Genomic DNA, 24,962 nt, shown 5'->3' on the forward strand with positions numbered 1-24,962 from the left:
GAAGTCACTATATGGAGAAAAATCCTGGAACATTTTCCTCAAAAACCTTAATTTTTTTTCGACTGAAGAAAGACAGACATGAACATCTTGGATGACGTGGGAAGAGTAAATTATCAAGAAATTTAAATTCTAAAGTGAACTAATCCTTAAGATGTGCATCTAGTTATCTTTCCTTTCCTTATAGAGATGATAACATTTATGACATTTTCTTAACATTTCAAGCTTCTCCAATCATTCTTGTCACTCAAGTGACTCTTTTCCCTCTTTTGTTCCTTGTTCCTGTTCCAGCTTTCCGTTCAGCTGTGTCGTTTGTCACACAGACAAGAAGTGAGCGTTCTGCATCTGTTCATTGATGGATTAGGGACAGAACTCAGTCTTCGCACGTTTGATATGTCGTCATACACTTTCCTGCGTGAGATCTGCCTCGAGTGCTCAGAGTACTTGGGTAAGTGCAATGCGCAAACACTGAAGAAAAAAAGAGTATCCTTTTATTCAGCGTGGACGCAATAAACAGCGACAGTAAAGACATTTATTTATAATCTTACAGAAGATTTCTATTTCAAATAAATGCTGTTTCTTTTAACTTTCTATTCGTCAAAGTATCCTGAAGAAATGCATCACAGATTCCACAAAAAAATATTGGGCAACACAACTGTTTTTAACATTGATTTCTGATAGCAAATCTTTTTTTGTGTTTGTGTGAAGATTCTGAGGACAAGAAAGTTCACATTATCACCACTCTGGACAATACTGAGGAAGATCTGCTCACTTTGGAGTATGTCAAGGTACATTTGCTTTATCATATTTACATGTCATTTTCCTTTGACTTCAGGTTCTGTATGTGTACTGTATAAGAACTGTTTGTCATCAACATCGTGAGGCATCAATCTCTCTCGGACCGTTTTCATGGTTGTGGCGGTGTCTCTCAGCTTGAGGGTGTTAAAAGCCTGGTTGGATGCTGTCTTTATGTAGAGGGCATTTTCTAATTTTAGCTTTAATAAGACAAACATTTGCACAAAATTAGACCTAAAAAAGACTAATGACTCATGATGCATGACTCATTTTAAAAACAGCCCCGCTCTCAGTCAAACTCTCAGCATGAATTTGGACTAATAATGTATATTATTTATTAATTGAAGACAATTTGATTTTTTTTCTTCAAATCATCCTGTAGTCCATGAATTTGACATCTCTTTCCAATGCAATATTTTAAGAATTATAATGACGACATACAGTACTATGCAAAAGTCGTGGGTACGTTAGTATTTTCACCCCCAAAAAATATTTTCTAGCCAGGTATTTATATCTTTTGCTGTAGTGTGTCAGTAGGAAATATAAATTTACATTTCCCAGATGGACTCGATGATGGTGAGATCAGATCATACCAACTGGATTATTACAATTAATGGCAAAAAAGGAATGTTTTTGATCATGTAAACTGATATTTCCTATTGACGCTACAGTATTAGATGTAAATAACTTGCTTTAAAAACATTTTTTGGGCGTGAAAATACTAATGTGCTTAAGATTTTTGCATAGGCACTGTATATTGTTATGTGATTGTATGAGCACAGGCCTATGCATAAGAATATCCCAATCCCAATAATACCCTATTCTTTTTCAGGCGGACAAAAATGCACCAGATTTTAAAACGATGTATAAAAATACAGAGCAACTAATCAAGGTAAGTGAGTTCACAAATCAGAGCGCAGAATTTCTTCACAGGTAATGCGATAGCCAATCAGATCACAAAGCTTATAAAACTGAATACTAATTTCTAACGTTTGTTAAAATGAATATTTGCACCAGGTGAATTTCTCCTCGCTGGACGTGCACCTGCACACTGAGGCGCTCCTCAACTCCATGAATTTCCTAAATAACCTTCTCCCACCCATGAAGAAAGAGGGACAGGAGGAGCAGCCCGTCCTTCCCAAGGAGGAAGAGGAAGAAGAAGAAGAGGAGGCAAAAGTAGAGGATTCTGCTGTCACAAAGAAATCCTGTGAGAAAGTTTATTTTTTATGGCTCTTTTATATTATCATGATACCGTTTTAATCTCATATTTTTGACTTTTCTTCAGCCTATAAGAAGTCAAAGTTTGAGGATGTGGTGAATTTGCATATCCGAGCAGACCTCAACTGTCTGAAGGTCTTCATAAGAGGAGAGAAAGCCAGGATCTCTGAGATCAGCATAGAGGGTAATACACATTTCTGTAGGTGCAAAAAAACACAATAAAGTTGGGATATGATCCAATACTGCATGTTCTGTCTGTTAACAGGATTAGTTTCTGAAGTTCAGATGAAGAAGTCGTCGGTGGAGATTCTGGCTAATCTAAAGAACATTATAATTCTGGATTGTGACAGAGAGGCACTCTATAAAAAGGTAGAAAATACTGTACTTTTAAGGATAAATACATCATAGAATGGGAACTAAATTGGCGCAATGGAGAATTCTTTATATTATGTTATACAATACTAGTATTACAAGAAAATAAGGGTTTTAACCACACATTTTACAGTTGACTCACATTTTATTGGTCTAAAATAAAAGTGTTGTTTATTAGATTATACAAATCTTTATTTACTTGTAAAAATGATGCCACATTAGTATCTATCATTTTATTTTACACATCATCTTATTGACTGTGGGCTAAAAAAAATGATTGGGATTTTTAACAGTTTTTAAATGTAATTTTGTATCATTCATAAGAAGGAAGGGAGAGTGTTCTCATTTCATTTAGTTTAAAGGTCCCACATAGTCAAAACTGAAATTTCCTGGCTTTTTCATGATAACAGAGGTCTAGGGGTTATGAAACTACCATATACGTTTCAAAACAGTCAATCCACAGACACATGCACACAGCCTGCATAAACTAATGATGTAATAATGATGATATGTAGGCAGTGTCCATCGCGGATAAGGAGGTGTTTGATTTCCGCATGGTGAACCATGTGGATGCAACGGAGGGGGACGCCTACACAGACATGACTATTGTGGACACCAGTGTCACTTTGACTGTGGGATGCATTCAGGTTATTTTCCTCAACAAGTTTGTGTCCTCAATACTGGTAAGTGCTCATCTCATACACTACTGCATCCACCATTCTTCCCATACACAGAAAGTTAGATTTAAAAAAATAATACTGATAATTGTTTATTTTCTTATTTTATTGTATACATTTTATTTTATTTATTTTTTAAATTCTATTTAGCACCTATAACCTATGCATTTAAAAAGAGGAGAGGGCCTAAAACTGAACCTTGGGGGTCGCCCTACTGTGTCTTAAAGGCACAATATGTAGTTTTTCATTGCTAGCGCTGTTTTATCATTTATATTTGTCTGTTGAAAATTATGTTATAACTAGGGTTGGGTACCGAAACGCGGTGCCAATAGGGAACCGGTTCCGACGTAAACGGTAGTAACGAGACCGAATAAGAACGAAAATTTCGCCTGGTGTTCCGGCGTCAACTTGTGTGACATCAGTGCCGCTTGTTGAACTGATAGCGAGGGGATTAATGAAGATGCCGAAGCCAAAACACTCCAAGTTTTGGCTGCATTTCATGTGTAAAATTACGCGTCAGAACGCCCTCTCTGTGCCGATTGTCTGAAGCCCATAAAGAATCACGCCAATATATTGGCTGATGGCGCGGGCGCCGCCTCGATGCTCTTCTTGTGTCATATTATATTGGCACGCGCAATATGCTCCTCAGATTTCTCTGCCGAAAAAGGAAGCTTGTCGGCAGCGCGAGGATCTTGGCAGCGAATGAAGCGTCTCGTTCCCTATTCAGAGAACATTGGTTACACCAGCACCAGAGACGTTCTCTTTCATAGGTTCACTCAACGCTGCGTAGCTGAGACGCAGTGGGAACGAAATACCAAACTCGCCAAGTTAAGCGCTGCCGTAACTAGTACAATGACCAGATAACTTGCATGACTGGTTCAAGCAGACAAAACATGAGAACCTGGAGCCATGTCGAGATTAGATTACCCTGGTAGTAATCTCTATTAATCTCCAGTATTATTACATTGTTTGATACAATATTGTTTTAGTTGATATTATGTAAATGTGAATTTTATTTTAAATTGGTTTATTTATTATTACCATATGTTACTTGTATTTATATTTTTTAAAGATTTAAGTTAATATTGTGTCCAGTTTGGCCCTGTAAATAAAAGGGTATTATTTTTTGACAAAGTGTGTGCGGTTTCGTTTTCTTAAGTACCGGTTCAAGAACCGTTTAAGCACCGGAACCATTTAAAAAATACCGAGTAGGTACTGGAATCGGATAAAACCCAACCGATACCCAACCCTAGTTATAACGTTACTCTGTGTTCGCTCGGCGGCTGCTATGAGACACCTGTTGCACACTGCAGTAAGCTAGATTGATATTAGAATATCATATTAATAAATGCTGGTTGGCTTGTGTTGCTAAATGGCATGCAATTTATTTTTAAACATATTGTATGATGGAGAAAATGCAGCATTACTATTACTAAAAATAAAGATGCATCTGATTATGTTACATTAGCAACGCGGAAAATCAAGAAAACAAGCGATTCAAACAATAAGACTAATATTGTTGAGCTAAATATCAATTATTAGTTTTCTGTAATTAAATGTATCCAAACAGTTGTTCCCTTCTCTAATAAAACATATGACATATTAAAGCGTCTTTGGTCGAGGGTAAGCAAGTATGCCATCACAATGACACAGTCCGTGTTTTGGTTAAAAATGCTTATTTCTCTGGATTTAAACATTCTTAGAAACCTCTGGATAATGTTAGGACACAAGTCAACAAAATATATAACACTGCTCTAGTGGTTTTTGGAAATTTTATTCCAAAAAGCTTACATATTGTGCCTTTAATAGAAACAAATTGCTACTTGGCAAATAAATCTTTTTTTCCTTTACTTACTCTGTAACTTCAGTAAAATCACAGGAAGTACGGGAATGATGTAACTTCCTTTTTGAATTTGATTAGCCTCTGTTTGCATTAAATTTTTTGTCTAATTGTCTGTCCCTGTCTTTATTTGTCCTCTTCAGGCATTTATTAATAATTTCCAGGAGGCTAAAAATGCTTTGGCGGAGGTGACGGCCCAGGCGGCAGAGAAGGCGGCCACGGGGGTGTTGGAGCTGGCAGAGAGAAGTACACGTATCTCCCTGAATGTAGATATCAAAGCTCCAGTTGTCTTCCTCCCACAATCCTCTGTTTCCCACAATGGCATTGTGGCAGATCTGGGTTTAGTGACTGTAAAGAACCGCTTTGAAATCGTCTCTTCTCGAACACACACCAAGATCCCCCCTGTCATGGACATCATGGCTGTTGGACTGAGTGATCTTAAAATGTACAGGTTAGGAGAGTATTACTAATCACTTGTTCTGAATTTTTAAACAAATTGACTAATTTAATCAGAAAAAATATCAATTTTGACTGAAATTAAATTTTCATTGCTTGATGAATGATGTTTCTAATATTGTTGTCTTTTCTCAGGACCACATTCAGTGATGGACAATTTATAAGTGAGATTCAGTTACTCAAACCGGTCAACATGGACCTGTCAATCAAACGCAATCTCGCTGCTTCCTGGTATCACAGCATTCCTGACATCCAGATCAATGCACACCTCAAACCCATGAGCGTAAGAGCATATATGTGTTTGTGTTTATTTCTGTGTGTGATTATAGGCGTAAGGGATGTTGCATCTAATATTAATGTGTGTTTATTGCAGCTGATCTTGAGTCAGGAGGACCTAACTATTGTGCTGAAGACTCTGAGTGAGAATCTGAGTGAGACTTCTGGTGATCCTCCAGCTGCATCCAGCTCTGATAAAGGAGACACTGTTTCTACTAAAGATTCTCAGAGTTCTGGAGGTATAAAAAACTCACAAACACAGATTGTCAAGCTTTATCAATCACTACCGCACAGGTTATGTCAAGCACACTTTCTATATCATTTTCTTTGCATGTTTTCCTGGAATGAATATCCTGCTGTTTAAGCATTAATTAAGGGTCATAAATAAGAATAATTTTAAAAGATTAGATTTTTTAAATGAAAATAAATAAATTTAAAAACATTTTTTTTGCATGTGTTGTCAAAATAACAAATAAACACTGTATAACATTTCATCTTTATCTTAACTTAATACACAACTCACGCGCACAGAAAACTGTTTCAGACGGCGTTCCGGCTGCATTTAGTTCTCCTGAGCGGAAAAAACGCACAAAATTATCCCAAAATTCCCATCATGTCGAGCATTCTCGTAAAGAAAGTCCTAAATTAGTTAAATAAAGTCTTAAATGAAAGTTATCATTAATGTTTATCAAAGAAAATCATCACTTCTTTTAACTGAATAACTTTTATAGCTTTAATAAGGATAAATCTATATTTAATTTATAATTTATGCAGTGAACACTGTGAAGTGTTTGATAACTTTATTACATTTCTATATCCTACCTGTTAGATCAAAACTTTCTTTGTTGTTTCTACAGTTCAACTAATTCAAAAATGTTAATTAATTTAAATTTACATAAACATAAATTACATTTAAAATAAAAAATCTCACTCTTTATAATATATAGAATTGATGTACTTGTCAAAATAAAGTTCAGAAGTAGTACAAGTAGCATCATTTAACAAAAAAAAAAAATATATATATATACAGTATACATATATATTAAAATAAACTATTATTGTTGTTTTCTTAGTAGGTTTGTAATAATTATCACAGAATTGCTCATCTATTTATCAATTCAAACTTCTTTTTTTTAAGTATTGAGATAACATTACAGTACTTTTATTTTGTTGTAGGGAACACAGTTGTGACCGCAGCAGTGGTGGAGGGCCAGAAAACAGGCAAACTGAAGAACACTCTGAAACTGGACTTCAAGTTTGACTCCATGACACTGGTCCTGTACAGCCCAAACAACGAGGTGATGAGATACACTCAACTCACTAGTGTTGTCAAAAGTACCGACTTCGGTACCAAGTCAATGCTGACATTTTTAAAATCTGACTCTTTGAGGACTGGAATCGTAAACACCTCTGATTGGCAGTTGTGTTCACGAGGTCATCAGATATGTCCGTGATTGGCTACAATGATCAACGCTTCAAAAACATGTTGTAAATAAACATCAATGACACTCTTCAACGAATACTTTTGACAACACTACAACTCACAGTAGACGAAAATGTAATATTAACATATGAAACTAAGCTTAAATATTTTGCATTCTGGTTCAGTTTTTGTAATCTGTTTGTGTATAGATGCAGTTATCAGACTCCCGTGATGAGAGTTTGAAGTTGGCAGAGTTCAGGTTGGGCACCATCTCCACCGCTGTGCACATGTACTCTGACAGCTCCATGAAAGCATCCCTCAAACTCACAAACTGTCTCCTAGATGACAAGAGACAAAGGGTGAAAATGATCACATCCAGGTAGATCACACACACTGAAGATGCTCCAGTTTGTGTTTAATGTTGCCTTATATGTAGAAATGTAATGTCATCCTGTCCCATACAATTGACATTAGACTCAATGCTCATTTTATGTGACGTAGCTACAACTAATTGATAAAATCAGTAATAATCAAACAATTGAGTTATCCATTATTTGTTTCTGTGCATGAAGAACTTCTATCTTATATCACTAAACTTGTAGCATTTATATTTTAAAAAATTATTGCACAAAACGTTTGCTTACATATACAATTAATTGACAATGAATCAATTGATTAATCGATGTAAAGTTTCTTTGCTCTGTGCATGGTGAACCTCTTTATCTGAAATCTTTAATGTTGAAACATTAATATTTTAAACTTTTTTTTGCAGAAAATATACTCTTACATATCCAAATAATCGATTAATTGAAGAAATAAATCAATAAATTAATCAATTACCCAAAGTTTCTGTGCTCTGTGCATGGAGAACCTCTTTAAATGAAATCACTAATGTTGAAACATTTATATATTAAACCTTTATTCACAAAATGTATGCTTGCATATACAATTAATCGATTGGGGGAGGGGGGGGGTTAATTAATTAAATAATTAATTGAAGATTAATTCTTCAATTAATCAACTAATTGAAGAAAGAGTCAATTGTTTGTTAGAATGCAGCCTTTTGGTAAATGAAGTTGGTCATTGAGTCACTGAATGTATTCTCTAATTTCATGCTGTTTTAGGATGATGGCGATGCGTCAGGGCAGGGAAGGCAATGTGATGGTAGACGTTAGTTACCGACAAGGCCGGGAATATACGGTCCTGGACACCCTGGTTCAGGACATCTACCTGTGTGCCAGTGTTGAGTTCCTGCTCACAGTAGCTGATGTCTTTCTTAAAGCTATGGCAGACGGCTTCTCTGGTCCTCCTAAGAGCAACAAACAACCCGCCAGTTCCTGTAAAGACCCAGGTCAGTGTTTTGAGGTCCAGGTACCACCTTATTGAAGACAGTCTAAGTAAGGTTCAATAAACATGTTTTACCTTACTATTTGCTGGGTTATTGTCATGTACTAAAACCATAAACATTTTTATTACTTAAAGGTCCCATATTGTACAACTCTCTGAAGTTTTATTTTAGATTTTGATGTCCTTAAAGGGGTGATGAACTGAGAAATCAAATTTTCCTTGAGCTTTTGACATCTAAGAGGTCATCATATTATAAGAATATCCTGTAAGTTTCAGAACCGAAAAACGTCCTTGTTAGTCCAATCAAAAACTTTTATTGACACCAGGCTCAGCAAACGACTCGTTTTTTCAAAGTGGGGAACTATGACGACAAAGAGGATAAAAGACCACCCCCGCAGAAAAAGATCAACGCCTACTTCAACACGGCCGGTTTAGCCCCGCCCACTGATTCGCGCATTACATGCATAGCTAAATAACATGGGCCTACCTCGTGATGACAAACCGGATCGAGCTACCGAGCAGTAAACATGCCGTTTACTAAATATTGTGCAGTGCCTGGTTGTGGAAGAAGACAGTCGCTTCATAAGCTTCCTCTGGATTCCAATAGGAATGCATGGTTAAACTTTATAATGATCTTTAACTTTTTAATGATGTTCCAGCTGACGTGGGTAAAACATTGTCCGTTTGTTCGCTTAATTTCACTGAGGATTGTTTTGGAAACAAGACACAGGTCGAGACTTGATTTGCAGACCGATTAAGATTAAAAAACGGTGCCGTGCCTTCTATATTGGATCCGACAGGAATGGTGCAACACACTTATGTGAGTAAAAATTTTATTTAAAAAATAATAATCTGATAGGCTAGTATTGCATTGTTACAGATCGTTTGATATCTAATAATTATGTGTTTGTGTCTAATCATTCACAGAAGAGTCCAACTATGAATGATGTAGCTTGTCCTCTTGTCTATCTAATGTAGCAATCATTCCGGTTGCCATTTTACAACATTTGAAGTTTTCAAAACAATTTCCCCCACGTGCACTGACGAGTGAGTTGAAACTCATTACAAAATGCAAAACTGTTATCCACACACAGCAGTGGGCGTTTACTTTCAAGTCTTCGATGCGAGACGCCCATAAAAACCGAGCGTTTTTGAGGTAGGCTCAAAACTAGGGTAGAAAATAGCCTATTACTTATTCATTTTGATGTTTTTGAATGTTAAAACCAAGCGAACATCATAAGTTGACCTCAGACAACAATATAAAAAAATTTAAAAAGCCAGTTCATGACCCCTTTAAGAATATATATTTACCAAAAAACATCTCAATATATTTTTACAGCACCTTTCTCAGGAGCTCTTCTAAGAACAGGTGGATTTTGGCCTGTCTACTTAATATTCATGAGCCTCTCTTCTGATTGGCCTGTTGTTTTCGGAGTGACCCACCATTGGTGGGGGTGAGACTGAAGGCGGGGACTGAGTAGTTCTGACATCACATTTATATGGAAGTCACAACAGCTTGTGGAAAGGCACAACTACTTTATGCATGTGTCTGTGGATTGACTGTTTTGAAACTTATATGGCAGTTTCATAGAACCTAGACCTCTATCATGAAAAAAGCCAGGAAATTTCTGTTTTGACAATACCTTTAAACAAAAACAAAAAAAGAGAAATTTTGTATCGGCAACTATTTCAGTTAATGCTCAAGTTAAAGAACTAAAATTACTAAGAACAAAATTGAAATACAGCTGCAAGTATAAATTAAGTGGCCAAGGACCACAGAATGACGAGATGAAAATCAAGGCAGCGAGCATCAAACCAACTGCAAAAACAGTTAAGACATTTGGACACGGTTTTAAGCAGAATGGTTGAAAGTCCATAAATACAATCACTTGTAATGTGAAATAATTGCTTATTGCTTTTGACCAATAGATGGCTCTGACATTAATTAATCGGGTGTGGTCAGTGTTGGGTGATATTTGGTCAAACGGTTCAAAAGTTACAAGCAAAAAATAATTCATATCTTGTGACCACTAGGTGGCACTGTGCTGAAACTGTACAGGTAGTCTCAGGTCATGGTTGTCAAAACACGCACAAAGTTTGGACAGAATACGCTAAAGCGTTGCAGAGATATAGCCTCATGTCCATTTTGTTGTTTTGAGAATTTGTTCTCTCGTTAAATGAGAATGGTTTGACTAATTGACTTGAACTCCATGGGGTTTTTTTTTTGTCAGCAAGTTCTGAGGATGATCTGTTTAAATTTTCATGAAAATCAAAGCAACAGTCAAGGCGGAATTCGAAAAAGTTGTTTTTTTAAAAAAGAAAATCAAAATGGCGGAAAGGAAGTTCAGTCGCTGTGGCAAAATTGATATCTATGTTCTCATAATGACCCAAGGAATCTATTAAGTCCAGTTTCATTACAATAGGCAAAAATAATCAAAAGCTATTAGCATTTAAAAAAAAATAATTCATTATAATTCTTCACCACAAAGTGACGCTGGCTGAACTTTTTAAATAACTTCAGGGCAAAATATAGCGTTTTATGACAAAATTCAAAATGGCGGATATGGGAATTTTGGTCATCATTAAATTAAAAGTGGCGGAAACATTTTCATGACGGAAATGACATCATAGGTTGCAATCGATTTGTCTTGAGCCGAGGAATCAGAGGAAATAATTTTGTTTCTAGCCATTTTGGTATAAAAGTTATTAGCATAGTGCAAATTTAGACAGTTGGTGGCGCTAGAGGGATTGAGTTAGAGTCTCCAAAATTGCTTTGGCTAAAGTTCAGACTGTCCTCTATCAGTGTGCCAAATTTCACAACTTTGCACCATACGGTTCTATGGGCTGCCATAGACTCAAGAGTGGAAGAAGAAGAACACTAACGGATACAATAGGTGCCTACACTAAAATAACACTTGGCTATTTGTGTTGTGTCTTTCTTTTGCTAGCGGTTCCTGCTCCACCAGTGGTTTCCAAAACTGAGATTAACGTTGTGGTGAGGAATCCTGAGATCGTTTTTGTGGCCGACCTCACGCGTGCTGAAGCTCCAGCTCTGGTAATGACGACGCAGTGTGAGCTGGTGATGAAGAGCGAGCCCAGCGGTCAGTCAATGACGGCCGCCGTTTCAGATCTGAAGGTGGTGGCGTGTCCGTTTGTGCGAGAGAAGCGTCAGAACAACGTGACGACGGTGCTCCAACCGTGTCAGGTTTTCTTCAAGAGCAGCCAATCGCCTTCTCAGCCTCAGTCCATCGAGCTGTCCATCAGCTCCCTTACACTCAAGGTGATTTAGCTTTAAATGGTGATCAACTCCCATTTAGAAATCATTCATATCTGAAAGCTACAGTTGCAAAACGGCCTGTTTAATTCTGAGGGTCAGTGAGACGGGTGAATCACAGGTCCAGTTTTATCAAATTTAAGGTCATAAAAAGTCTTAAGTATCTTAAAACGTATAACCAAAGTCTTAATTTTAATTTTAAGAGGTTTCAGTTTTGGGCCGGAAGAGCAGTAAGCACGATATGGCTTAAAATGATAATTAAACCATTAGACAATATTAAGCTTCAAAATGTGAGTGATGCAACTTTCATTGAAAAAACATTCTACAGGCTCTAGGTTTCAGTGCAGTTCAATAAATACTCCACGTTTATGCCAATATATCTACTGTTGATGAACTATGATAATAATGGTTAATGTTTTTCCTAATTTGAAAAATTTAGCAGCACATAAATAACAGCAAGCCTTTAGAACGCACAACAGCGCCACATTTTCACTTTAAACATGCAGTGCTCATATAAATCATTGCATTAAGCCGTATCACAATTGCTGTTTTCCGGCCTCAAATTTAAGACCTCTTAAAACGATAATTAAAGTCCCCCTGTTGTCAATAATTTTATCCCTTAAAACTCATCTTTGATCACCAAAATTACATATTTAAACGTTTTTTCCTTGAAAAAAAAAAAACGTCATGCCTTAAAATAGTTTGAATGCAACTCGACACCCTTGCCTCATTTAGTATAGCGGTTCTATGAATATGCAAATGAGCCCCGCCTCCAGTCACTCACTCAGCTCAGAGATCCACTCATGATGATCACACATTGATCTGATTGGTTACAAGGTATTTTGTGATGTCAGAAACACCAGCGATTTCAAACTTAAAAGCATATTAAAGGGCACCTATTATGCCCCATTTTACAAGATGTAATATTGGTCTCGGGTGTCCCCAGAATGTATTTGTGAAGTTTCAGCACAAAAATACCCCACCGTTAATTTATTATAACCATTTGAAAATGTCATTTTTGGGGCCTGTTTTAAAAAGAGCTGTTTTGGTGTGTACCACCTTAAATGTAAATGAGCTGCATATCCCCGCCCTGCATTTGGATGAGGGCGTAACTTGCAAACCTATGGCAATAAACAGTCGGTAGAAGCAGAATGGCTGACAGTGAGAGACGAGAGACGCTGTTTTGTATGGCATTCAGCCGTACATGTTTGAAACCGGAATCAGACCCAGATGATGAAGAGACTCCGGCAGAAGAAACACAAATGAGAATGGACCAGGACGTCTCGGAATGGTTATTTGATACATTTATGTACTTATAGAGCTGTAATCGCGCCCCCTTTGCAATTATGAATGTGCAACACACACACAGACACACACACACACACACACACACACACACACACACACACACACACACACAGACACACACAAACTGTGATAACGTTGGCGCAATTTTTTGAAACTACTAACACAAATACGGTGGTAACGTTTGCTACGTACAAACGAAATTACATTTATGTGATGTTTCTGTCTGCACAATATCCCTCGTTCTACAGCTTTGTGTCGATGTGCTGGCCTTTGTATAAACATAACAATTTTGATGTCTTGTCTTTACAGAAAACATGCACAGTTTTAATACAATATCTTTAAAAATATAGGCTATATATTTATAAAAATGTGGTTACACACTATACAAACAAGGTTTGAATTATTACACAGACATCCTACGACGACGACAACAACTTTAGACGCATTTGTTGTTGAATTGGCCGACATCGACTGAAATGACTATTTGCTCAAAAATCATAAAATACACTTACTTCTACTGGAGGTGACGTTGGATCGCGAACAGTAAGCAACGATCCACAGTTGAGGATTAACTTTGAAGCAAGACCTGCTTTGAATTGACCCTCGTTCACAAAACAGTCAGTCAGAAAATGATTCGCGCAAACAAACGTATTTTGGAAGTTTAAGTGGCGCCTTTCCTTCCTAAATAAAATCCATCCAAAACTAGTAGTTTTCACTTACTTCCGACATCAGAGCCATTTAAAAAAAAAAAACTTTTTTTTAAATTTTATTTTTGTAGTTTTAAACTACTATGTACATTATTACATCCCACAACAGAACACTTATGTTTCTGAACACCGGCTGTCGTTGAATCAATGCAGGATGGCGTATAGATCACCGAGGGCGGGGTCTATGCCAAAACCGCAGTGTCAATCAAACCACGTCAGTTGGGCTTGCTCAATTCTACGTCACACTGTGCCGAATCTTAGAACAGCTCGTTCTGAGACAGTGCTTATGATTTATTGAGATTGTAAAAAAAACACTGGGTGGATTTTTATCATTCTAGGGTGGTTTTGCTCACACACTGCCAACACACATTTATGTTCAAACACCATGTAAAAGTGAATTTTTTATAATAGGTGCCCTTTAAAAACACCACATAGACATATAAACCACATTAAAAGCTGGATTTTCACCACAGGGGGACTTTAAGACTTTTGTTACACCAAGATATATGACTCTCAAATTAGGAAAAATGTTAATTTAATCAAATTCAATGAATTAACAGTTTGCGCACATCTTTTTTTTTTTTTTGTCGTAAATGTAAGTGAAATGCTTACACGGTTGAGTCCTGTAAAATAATCTGGGTTTGTACTGAATCGACATACATTATTAATTTTATTTGTGGAGGTCTTAAAAAGCCTTACATTGGAATTTTTAAAATCCCTGCCGATAAGTCCCGAGGTAAATAGCGTTCGTCAGCTCCAGTTTGTATCCAGCCTCTCACGGAGACTTCAGATGCCCCAACGCCTGTGAAGAGACGACTCGACGCCTGTGAAGAGACGACTCAAAGCCGGCGATATGTTATGCCATAAATTAATACTTGATTAACTAACTGTATTTTTCTATGTACATTTCCGAAATGCAATTTCTGTAAAGCTGCTTTGAGACAATGTGTATTGTGAAAAGCGCTATACAAATAAATTTGAATTTAATTGAATTGAATTGAATTGAATTGATAACCTGTAAAACAGTTTTGAAAAACAAACTTACGTTTGCGTTTTTTGTTGCAAGAACATTATTGGCAGTGTGAAATATGAACCTTTTAATTCCCTGTCTGATACTCGAACCAATTTCTACTGTCTTCCTGTTCCCGAAGGTGTGTCCCATCATCATTAACACAGTCATCACCATTCAGTCAGCGCTGATCCCTGCAGCCGAGACGCCCGAGGAGCTGGAGAGCCCCGTGCCACAGGACCTGTGGGAACGTCGAGCCCTGCGAGACCTGAAGCTCTGGTTCCTGGAGGAAGGAGGAGAGGAGGTCACTCACTCCGTCATTCCTCTCGTTCCTAAGGGAGAGTCTCTGAAGATGAACATCCACTCCATCTGCCTGACGCTGGAGGCCGGGGTGGGCCATCGCACCGTGCCCATGCTCCTGGCCAAAGCCTCGTTCCAGGGAGACGTGAAGAACTGGAGTACTCTCATTAACCTGCACTGTCATCTGGACTTGGAGGTCAGAGGATGTTGTAGGGCTGCTCGATTAATCGAAAATAAAACCATAAGGTGTCTCTGCGCACCAGCCATTTCAAACCCAGCCTCCAGTATTTGGGCCACGCCTCCTTATTTGAATACACTCCTAAATGTCTAAATGCTCAATCCTAAATACCAAATGCCCAATCCTAAATACCAAATGCCCTATCCTAAATGCCAAATGCCCAATCCTAAATACAAAATGCCCTATCCTAAATACCAAATGCCCTATCCTAAATACAAAATGCCCAATCCTTAATACAAAATGCCCTATCCTAAATACCAAATGCCCTATCCTAAATACCAAATGCCCAATCCTAAATACAAAATGCCCTATCCTAAATACCAAATGCCCTATCCTAAATACAAAATGCCCAATCCTTAATACAAAATGCCCTATCCTAAATACCAAATGCCCTATCCTAAATACCAAATGCCCTATCCTAAATACCAAATGCCCAATCCTAAATACAAAATGCCCTATCCTAAATACCAAATGGCCTATTCTAAATACCAAATGCCCTATTCTAAATACCAAATGCCCAATCCTAAATACAAAATGCCCTATTCTAAATACCAAATGCCCTATCCTAAATACCAAATGCCCAATCCTAAATACAAAATGCCCAATCCTAAATACAAAATGCCCAATCCTAAATACAAAATGCCCTATCCTAAATACCAAATGCCCTATTCTAAATACCAAATGCCCTATTCTAAATACCAAATGCCCTATTCTAAATACCAAATGCCCTATTCTAAATACCAAATGCCCAATCCTAAATACAAAATGCCCTATCCTAAATACCAAATGCCCTATCCTAAATACTAAATGCCCAATCCTAAATACAAAATGCCCTATCCTAAATACAAAATGCCCAATCCTAAATACCAAATGCCCAATCCTAAATACCAAATGCCCAATCCTAAATACAAAATGCCCTATCCTAAATACCAAATGCCTTATCCTAAATACCAAATGCCCTATTCTAAATACCAAATGCCCTATTCTAAATACCAAATGCCCTATTCTAAATACCAAATGCCCAATCCTAAATACCAAATGCCCTATCCTAAATACCAAATGCCCAATCCTAAATACCAAATGCCCTATTCTAAATACCAAATGCCCAATCCTATATACCAAATGCCCTATTCTAAATACCAAATGCCCAATCCTAAATACAAAATGCCCAATCCTAAATACAAAATGCCCAATCCTAAATACAAAATGCCCTATCCTAAATACCAAATGCCCTATCCTAAATACAAAATGCCCAATCCTAAATACAAAATGCCCTATCCTAAATACAAAATGCCCAATCCTAAATACAAAATGCCCTATTCTAAATACAAAATGCCCTATTCTAAATACCAAATGCCCAATCCTAAATACCAAATGCCCTATCCTAAATACCAAATGCCCAATCCTAAATACCAAATGCCCTATTCTAAATACCAAATGCCCAATCCTATATACCAAATGCCCTATTCTAACTACCAAATGCCCAATCCTAAATACAAAATGCCCAATCCTAAATACCAAATGCCCAATCCTAAATACAAAATGCCCAATCCTAAATACAAAATGCCCAATCCTAAATACAAAATGCCCAATCCTAAATACAAAATGCCCTATCCTAAATACCAAATGCCCTATACTAAATACCAAATGCCCTATTCTAAATACCAAATGCCCAATCCTAAATATCAAATGCCCTATTCTAAATACCAAATGCCCTATTCTAAATACCAAATGCCCAATCCTATATGCCAAATGCCCTATTCTATATACCAAATGCCCAATCCTAAATACAAAATGCCCTATCCTAAATACCAAATGCCCTATTCTAAATACAAAATGCCCAATCCTAAATACAAAATGCCCTATCCTAAATACAAAATGCCCTATTCTAAATACAAAATGCCTTATTCTAAATACCAAATGCCCAATTCTAAATACCAAATGCCCTATTCCAAATACCAAATGCCCTATCCTAAATACCAAATGCCCTATTCTAAATACAAAATGCCCAATCCTAAATACAAAATGCCCAATCCTAAATACCAAATGCCCTATCCTAAATACCAAATGCCCTATCCTAAATACAAAATGCCCAATCCTAAATACAAAATGCCCTATCCTAAATACAAAATGCCCAATCCTAAATACAAAATGCCCTATCCTAAATACAAAATGCCCTATTCTAAATACCAAATGCCCAATCCTAAACACAAAATGCCCTATCCTAAATACCAAATGCCCTATCCCTAAATACAAAATGCCCAATCCTAAATACAAAATGCCCTATCCTAAATACAAAATGCCCAATCCTAAATACAAAATGCCCAATCCTAAATACAAAATGCCCTATCCTAAATACCAAATGCCCTATCCTAAATACAAAATGCCCTATCCTAAATACAAAATGCCCAATCCTAAATACCAAATGCCCTATCCTAAATACAAAATGCCCAATCCTAAATACAAAATGCCCAATCCTAAATACAAAATGCCCTATCCTAAATACCAAATGCCCTATCCTAAATACAAAATGCCCTATCCTAAATACAAAATGCCCTATCCTAAATACCAAATGCCCTATCCTAAATACCAAATGCCCTATCCTAAATACCAAATGCCCTATCCTAAATACAAAATGCCCAATCCTAAATACAAAATGCCCAATCCTAAATACAAAATGCCCAATCCTAAATACAAAATGCCCTATCCTAAATACCAAATGCCCTATCCTAAATACAAAATGCCCAATCCTAAATACAAAATGCCCTATCCTAAATACAAAATGCCCAATCCTAAATACCAAATGCCCCATCCTAAATACAAAATGCCCAATCCTAAATACAAAATGCCCAATCCTAAATACAAAATGCCATATACTAAATACAAAATGCCCTATTCTAAATACCAAATGCCCAATCCTAAATACAAAATGCCCTATCCTAAATACCAAATGCCCAATCCTAAATACAAAATGCCCTATCCTAAATACCAAATGCCCTATTCTAAATACCAAATGCCCAATCCTAAATACCAAATGCCCAATCCTAAATACAAAATGCCCTATTCTAAATACAAAATGCCCTATTCTAAATACCAAATGCCCAATCCTAAATACCAAATGCCCTATTCTAAATACCAAATGCCCTATTCTAAATACCAAATGCCCTATCCTAAATACAAAATGCCCTATCCTAAATACCAAATGCCCTATCCTAAATACCAAATGCCCAATCCTAAATACCAAATGCCCAATCCTAAATACAAAATGCCCTATTCTAAATACAAAATGCCCTATCCTAAATACCAAATGCCCAATCCTAAATACCAAATGCCCAATCCTAAATACCAAATGCCCAATCCTAAATACCAAATGCCCAATCCTAAATACAAAATGCCCTATTCTAAATACAAAATGCCCTATCCTAAATACCAAATGCCCAATCCTAAATACCAAATGCCCAATCCTAAATACCAAATGCCCAATCCTAAATACCAAATGCCCAATCCTAAATACAAAATGCCCTATTCTAAATACAAAATGCCCTATCCTAAATACAAAATGCCCTATCCTAAATACAAAATGCCCTATTCTAAATACCAAATGCCCTATTCTAAATACCAAATGCCCTATTCCAAATACCAAATGCCCAATCCTAAATACAAAATGCCCTATCCTAAATACAAAATGCCCTATCCTAAATACCAAATGCCCAATCCTAAATACCAAATTCATTTTCGACTTAGACTTTTAGTTTTCAACTTGGACTTTTAGTTTCAGATTTAGACTTTTAGTTTTCAACTTTTAGTTTTCAATCTGACCCAATAATCCCTCCATAATTCAAAGATGCTAATAGGAATGGGATGAGTACTTGAGTACTCCCTGCTAGGGCTGCACGATTAATCAAAATATCTGGAGTACTCTCATTAACCTGCACTGTCATCTGGACTTGGATGTTGTAGTATTATAGGGGCATTCGCGCCGGGTAGTTCTAGGAACGAGCCACCAGGGTGTTTCCTGGAGAACTAATGGTTCCCTAAGGAACGTTTTCCTGGTTGCACTCTGACGTGGCGTAACCAGCTCTCGTTGTTGTGACTTTTATGTTGACGGCGCTGAGAACAGTGCTCGCATTCTCCTTGTTCATTAGTTTACGATGTGTCTAACAGCAAATAACTTAACAGTCTAAGAGATGTGTAATAACTGTCTAATACGATATTAGATAGAACTGTTATATATAAAAAGTAATGAAGGTAATGAAAAGTTATTAGCGTTTGCCGTGTGTTTGATGTCCAGTGTTGCTGAGCAGAAATACATAATTATGTTTCTCTTGGTCTCCTCAAAGTCGTGTTGGATTTTCTCCTCAGCGTAAAGATTAAGAGGCTCATCTATCACTGTTTTCATGTTCGTAGAGTTAGTTTCTGGAGTAAATATATAGGCTATAATCTGTGTGTTTACATAGCTTTTTTAAAATGGCAGGTGCTTGTGATTCGCGTGATTTGAATTTTTTTTTTTTTTGCCCAATCATGAAGTCCAACTCCCAGCAACCCCAGCAATGATCCTTATATACTCTATTCATGCTATTTGTGTTATTATGCAAAATACTCAGAAAAAGCTCCCATTTGCTTGTAATATCTCAAATCAACATCTTAGATGTCCGCAGTGCAAATGCGATTTAATAAAGTGTTTTGAATGCAGAATGCTGCTTTATTTTTTTGCTTAAAGGGATAGTTCACCCAAAAATGAAAATTCTGTCAGTATTTACTCTCCCTCATGTTGTTCAACCCCGTAAGACCTTCGTTCATCTTGGGAACGCGGATTAAGATATTTTTGATGAAATCTGAGAGCTGGATCACTCCTCCATAGGCTTCTAAGGGATTGAAACTTGTTTCCCGAAAAGGTATTAAAGACATCGTTAAAATACTCCAAGTGACTACAGTGGCTCAATCTTAAGTTTATCAAACGACGAGAACACTTTTTGTGCGCAGAAAATCCCCAAAATAATGACTTTATTCAACCATGTCTTCTCTTCCATGTCATTCTTTTAAGTTGTTGACGTAGTGTAATAGTGCAGAGCTTCTGTGTTGTGCGTCACACGTAGGCTCACTATTGGCCGACGCTGGTCATGTGTGTGATGCGTGTGACGTATAACAGAAACACTACGCTTTTACACTAGTGAACTGACTCGAGACCCACAGAGAAGGAAATGAATAGTTGAAATAAAGTCGTTATTTTTGGGTGGTTTTCGCACAAAAAGTATTCTCGTCGCTTGATAAACTTAAGATTGAGCCACTGTAAATACTGTCAGTGAATACTGACAGAATTTTCATTTTTGGGTGAACTATCCCTTTAAGTTCATGTTTTTAGTTACTTTTTACTTCTTTTTTTTTTTAATGAAACAATGTTACACCGTTTTTAGAGGAATTTTCATCTTACTGTCAGCAAGAGTCCCAGTGTGTCAGCTAGTGGCAGAACCATTCAAACTGCTTTGCTAGTTTTGCAACTTGCATACTTTTAACATGCACACCATCTTATCATGACTCTCATGGCGTGAGACGCTGAAAAAACAGTGAAATGTGAGCAGACATGAACAAAATGCCCATCCATTCTGTGTCAAGTTTATTGTCATTGTTCTGTGGCACTACAATCTAGCTTCTACAATATTTAAAGTATGCTGGGTAAATGATTTGAAACTATTTTTTTGAAGATTTTAGTGTCCTATAACAGGTTGTTTGTTTGTTTCCTGTAGGTGAATTATTATAATGAGATGATGGGTTTGTGGGAACCACTGTTGGAGCCGCTGTACGATGAAGAAAAAGATGGCTTTAGACCATGGACTCTTTTACTGAAGGTTACCTTTCATTTCAGGCCTAATCTGTTATTAAAATAACTTTTCATGATTCTTATGATAAATAATATTATCTCTACAGATGAAGAAGAAACCAGTAACAAATTCTGGGGTATCTGATGAGGTGGACGGCAGTGTGCCTGATTATAAAACGGTCATCAGCTTCACGAGTAAAGACCAGCTTAACGTCACCCTTACCAAGTGTGGCCTTCACATGCTCAGTAATCTAGGAACGGTACGAGATCGAGATGATCGGATTAGTTCACTTCAGAATTAAAAATGTCCTGATAATTTACTCTCCCCACGTCATCCAAGATGTTCATGTCTTTCTTTCTTCAGTCAAAACTGAATTAAGGTTTTTGAGGAAAACATTCCAGGATTTTTCTCCATATAGTGACTTCAATGGGGTCCAACGGGTCGAAGGTCCAAATGTGAGTTTTAGTGCAGGTTCAGAGTCTCGACACGATCCAGCCGAGGAATAAGAGTCTGATCTAGACAAACCAGCCTCCATTTTCTAAAAAAATAAAGATTTATATACTTTTTAACCACAAATGTTTGTCTTACACTAGCTCTGCGATTCGCCGCGCATTACTTAATCATGTTGAAAGGTTGCACGTGTTCCGGTTCAAAAATGTAGAGTAGGGGCGAAAAACTCCTCCAACTTCAAAGTCGTGCGACATTGTGGGTTTTTAATTTTTTTTTGTAAATGGCGTTTGACTTAGTTTTTGCACATTCGCTTTGTAAACGCTAGGTCGGTACTTCCTCCTATGTCAAGCGTGACCTTTCAACATGATTATGTAATGCGTGACGCATCGCAGCTAGTGCAAGACGAGCATTTGTGGTTAAATAGTAAATAAATGTTTATTTTGATAGAAAATGACCGATGGTTTGTCTAGATAAGACTCGTATCCCTCGGCTGGGATCCTGTATAGCCCTTAGAACCGGCATTGAAACCTTTGGAACGCATTGAAGTCACTATATGGAGAAAAATCCTGGAATGTTTTCCTCAAAAACCTCAATTTCTTTTCGACTGAAGACAGAAAGACATGAACATGTTGGATGGGGTGGGGGTGAGTAAATTATCAGGAAATTTTATTCTGAAGTGAACTAATCCTTTAAGATGGTTGAAAAGAGATGTGTTTCTGGTGCAGATAAAATACACAAATTTACAGATGAGTGATTTCTTCTGTTTGTTTTTCCAGGCATTTGCAGAGGCTGCTAAACAGACGGCTGAGTGCTTTCAGACGGACCAGGCTCCGTTTGTGGTGAAGAATCACTTGGGTTTGGCGGTGTCGGTGCTGCACAGCGAAGTGTTTCGACCCATCGGTAAAGAGTCTATAAATCGTGTGGTGGAGCTCCAGGATGGAGAGAGCCTGAATATGCACTACACACTCAGCGCTGAGTCCAGTGATCAGTTCTCAGCCATGACCAGCCTCAGCGCCAAAAACTACATCCAGCCCAGTAAGACTGCGTTACAACCTGTGACCTTTCTGAGTATACATCACAAAATCACTAGTACACTCTAAAAAAAACAAAGGTTCCAAAAGTTTTTTTTTTTTTTTTTAGCAATTAGAACCATTTTGGGTTCCACTAAGAACCTTTAAGTCAACAGTTCTAAAAATAACAATTATTTTCTTACTTTAAAGAACATTTAAGTAATTTTAAAGAATCTTTTGTGCAGTGGAAAGGTTCCATGGATGTTAAAGCTTCTAATAGAACGTCGATGCCATTTCTTTTAAAGACTGGATATAGGCATCTATTGTCACTAACAAGTGGCAAATAACTTTTTTTTTAAAGGTAAATTAAACAAATAATTAATTCATTAACAAACCACATTAATCTCTGTTGAAATTTCTGTTCGACTGAATTTGAAAATATTCCGAATTATAATTTGTCAAATAAAAAATTAAAAGAGATCGTTTTATTTAAAAATGATTAAATATGTAATGAACATCTTAAAGTTCCCCTGTAGTCAATAATTATATCCCTTAAAACTCATCTTTGATCATTGACATAAAGCGTTTTTTTCCTTGAAAAAAAATTCCTTCATGCCTTAAAATATCTTGAATGTAACTCAGCAGCTCAGAGATCCACTCGTTGACGATCAAACGTTGATCTGATTGGTTACGAGGTAGTTTGTGACGTCAGAAACACCAGCGATTTCAAACCGTGTTTTTGAGACTGTCTTTGGTTCACTGCAGTTTTAAGGAGAAAATACTCGGCAATGCTGTCGACTTATGAATTTACACATGGTTTGTCTTAAAGCATATTAAAAACACCACATAAACATATAAACAACATTAAAAGCTGGATTTTCTCCACAGGGGGACTTTTAAGTTTTATTGTTGCATTCTGCAAAATTTCTATACAAAAACTATTTAAATTCTTTTTCTTTTTCCTCTTCTCCAGCTCCGGTTGGCCACACTACCGCAAGCGTGATCCCACTGATCAAAACGGGACGGGGCATGTACAGTGTCATGCATCGTGACTCCGGTGTCACTCGCTTCTTTGTCTGTCAGATTTACACTGTTGAGGGGAGCAAATATGTCAAGATCCGCTCTCCTTTCCAGGTGGATGTTATTTAAAACACACACATATCAGTCACACACAAAATGTAGACACCCAGGGCTTGACAGTAACACCCATGAACCCGTCAAATGCGTGTGTATTTCAGAAGTGGCGTGTAACAGTCACTCCTACGAGCCACTTTGGCGGGTTGAATTTAATAAATAATATATACATTTTTTTTTTTTGTAGTCTTTTTAAAAGGCTTCTGAAATAATAAACTAAGTGCAATGTAGTATTTTTCAGATTTTTCTGATACTGAAATATCTGAAATGCTTCCAATACTAATTTCCAGCCAAAAAATGAGTCCCGTCAAACCCGCCTCTCCTCATTCAGTTGTTTAATTTGCTCCAGATCTGTGAGTCAGGTCTTAAAGTGACAGCAGCCTAATATACCTGCCGCCAAATTATGCGATAATATTTAAAAAATATCTATATGGCCGTTTTCCCCCCTTGTGAAAATGCTGAAAACAATTTCTGAGTGGCTATTAACTTTGGAAAGCCAGTGGCGGCAGTGGTTGGGGAGCAGAAAGGTTTATGTCAAGCCCGTTTTCTTTTTCTATCCAAATTTCTGCTCTGATTTTGAGAAAAAAATAAAATGCCATACTTTCATTAATAGCTTTAAACATAATCAAATTAGCTACAATATTCAATATGTGCATTTTATTTCACCTTTGACAGGTTTTGTATGAAATGCATTTTAATTTTATAAAATCACGAAAACTAAAATCAGATTAACCATTTCATCATAGAAAATATAGAAATATATGACAATTTCCAATATTTAATTTAAATTAAGATTTTCACAGTTACAATGCATCATCCCTGTCAAATTGAAAAATAAAATGCAATTGGTGAATTGTTTAATTTTCACTACAATCTCGTGGCGAAAAGAAACTGCTAATAGTTTTTACAAAGCTTTTTATTAATGCTCACGCAATAATAGTGACAATTCAAATTAAAAAGTTTAGTTTTCATTTTATTTTCTCTTTTATTTCAGTTTTCACTTTCAAAATCAACCTGTATGCAGAATATATGCTAATGAGTGGGTGGGGCTTATTCTGAGAGTGTCTGAGGGTGAAGGAGTGAGTGCGGAGGCGGAGCACGTTTAAATTATTGAAACTAATGTCGTGAACATATTGTATTCGGTAAGCACGCGCTGCTTTGTTTACGCTGTGTGTATCTGCAGCCTGCAGTGTCGGTTTTACTTTTTGAAGGACGAATATAGACAAATATATCTGCAAAAATAGACATCTCCTTTACACAGGTGCAGAACACACATGCACCATCGTGACTCGTCTCAAATGCAATATGATCA

The 24,962-nt window shown here is 36.9% G+C and overlaps 2 protein-coding genes across 4 annotated transcripts in view; one reads left to right on the forward strand and one right to left on the reverse strand.

The window, feature by feature from the left end:
- The window catches only part of phyhip (phytanoyl-CoA 2-hydroxylase interacting protein), a 277,032-nt gene that overhangs the window by 119,801 nt on the left and 132,269 nt on the right, over positions 1–24,962 (reverse strand). The window lies entirely within an intron of this gene.
- Positions 1–24,962, forward strand: part of vps13a (vacuolar protein sorting 13 homolog A) — a 95,311-nt gene that overhangs the window by 28,605 nt on the left and 41,744 nt on the right. For all 3 annotated transcript variants that reach the window (XM_077223658.1, XM_077223659.1, XM_077223660.1), the window contains exons 26-44: positions 289–445; positions 706–785; positions 1,625–1,684; positions 1,810–1,999; positions 2,078–2,194; positions 2,276–2,379; positions 2,898–3,065; positions 5,043–5,350; positions 5,491–5,638; positions 5,729–5,870; positions 6,808–6,929; positions 7,264–7,433; positions 8,179–8,405; positions 11,350–11,681; positions 14,842–15,195; positions 20,982–21,083; positions 21,163–21,315; positions 22,283–22,541; positions 23,490–23,650. In XM_077223658.1, the coding sequence (XP_077079773.1) occupies positions 289–445; positions 706–785; positions 1,625–1,684; positions 1,810–1,999; positions 2,078–2,194; positions 2,276–2,379; positions 2,898–3,065; positions 5,043–5,350; positions 5,491–5,638; positions 5,729–5,870; positions 6,808–6,929; positions 7,264–7,433; positions 8,179–8,405; positions 11,350–11,681; positions 14,842–15,195; positions 20,982–21,083; positions 21,163–21,315; positions 22,283–22,541; positions 23,490–23,650 (3,354 nt within the window). The remainder of the gene's footprint in view (positions 1–288; positions 446–705; positions 786–1,624; positions 1,685–1,809; positions 2,000–2,077; positions 2,195–2,275; positions 2,380–2,897; positions 3,066–5,042; positions 5,351–5,490; positions 5,639–5,728; positions 5,871–6,807; positions 6,930–7,263; positions 7,434–8,178; positions 8,406–11,349; positions 11,682–14,841; positions 15,196–20,981; positions 21,084–21,162; positions 21,316–22,282; positions 22,542–23,489; positions 23,651–24,962) is intronic.

This window comes from Siphateles boraxobius, unplaced genomic scaffold (assembly GCF_051911475.1).
Source record: "Siphateles boraxobius isolate OS27281-9 unplaced genomic scaffold, OSU_SipBor_1 9, whole genome shotgun sequence".
Lineage (NCBI taxonomy): Eukaryota > Metazoa > Chordata > Actinopteri > Cypriniformes > Leuciscidae > Siphateles > Siphateles boraxobius.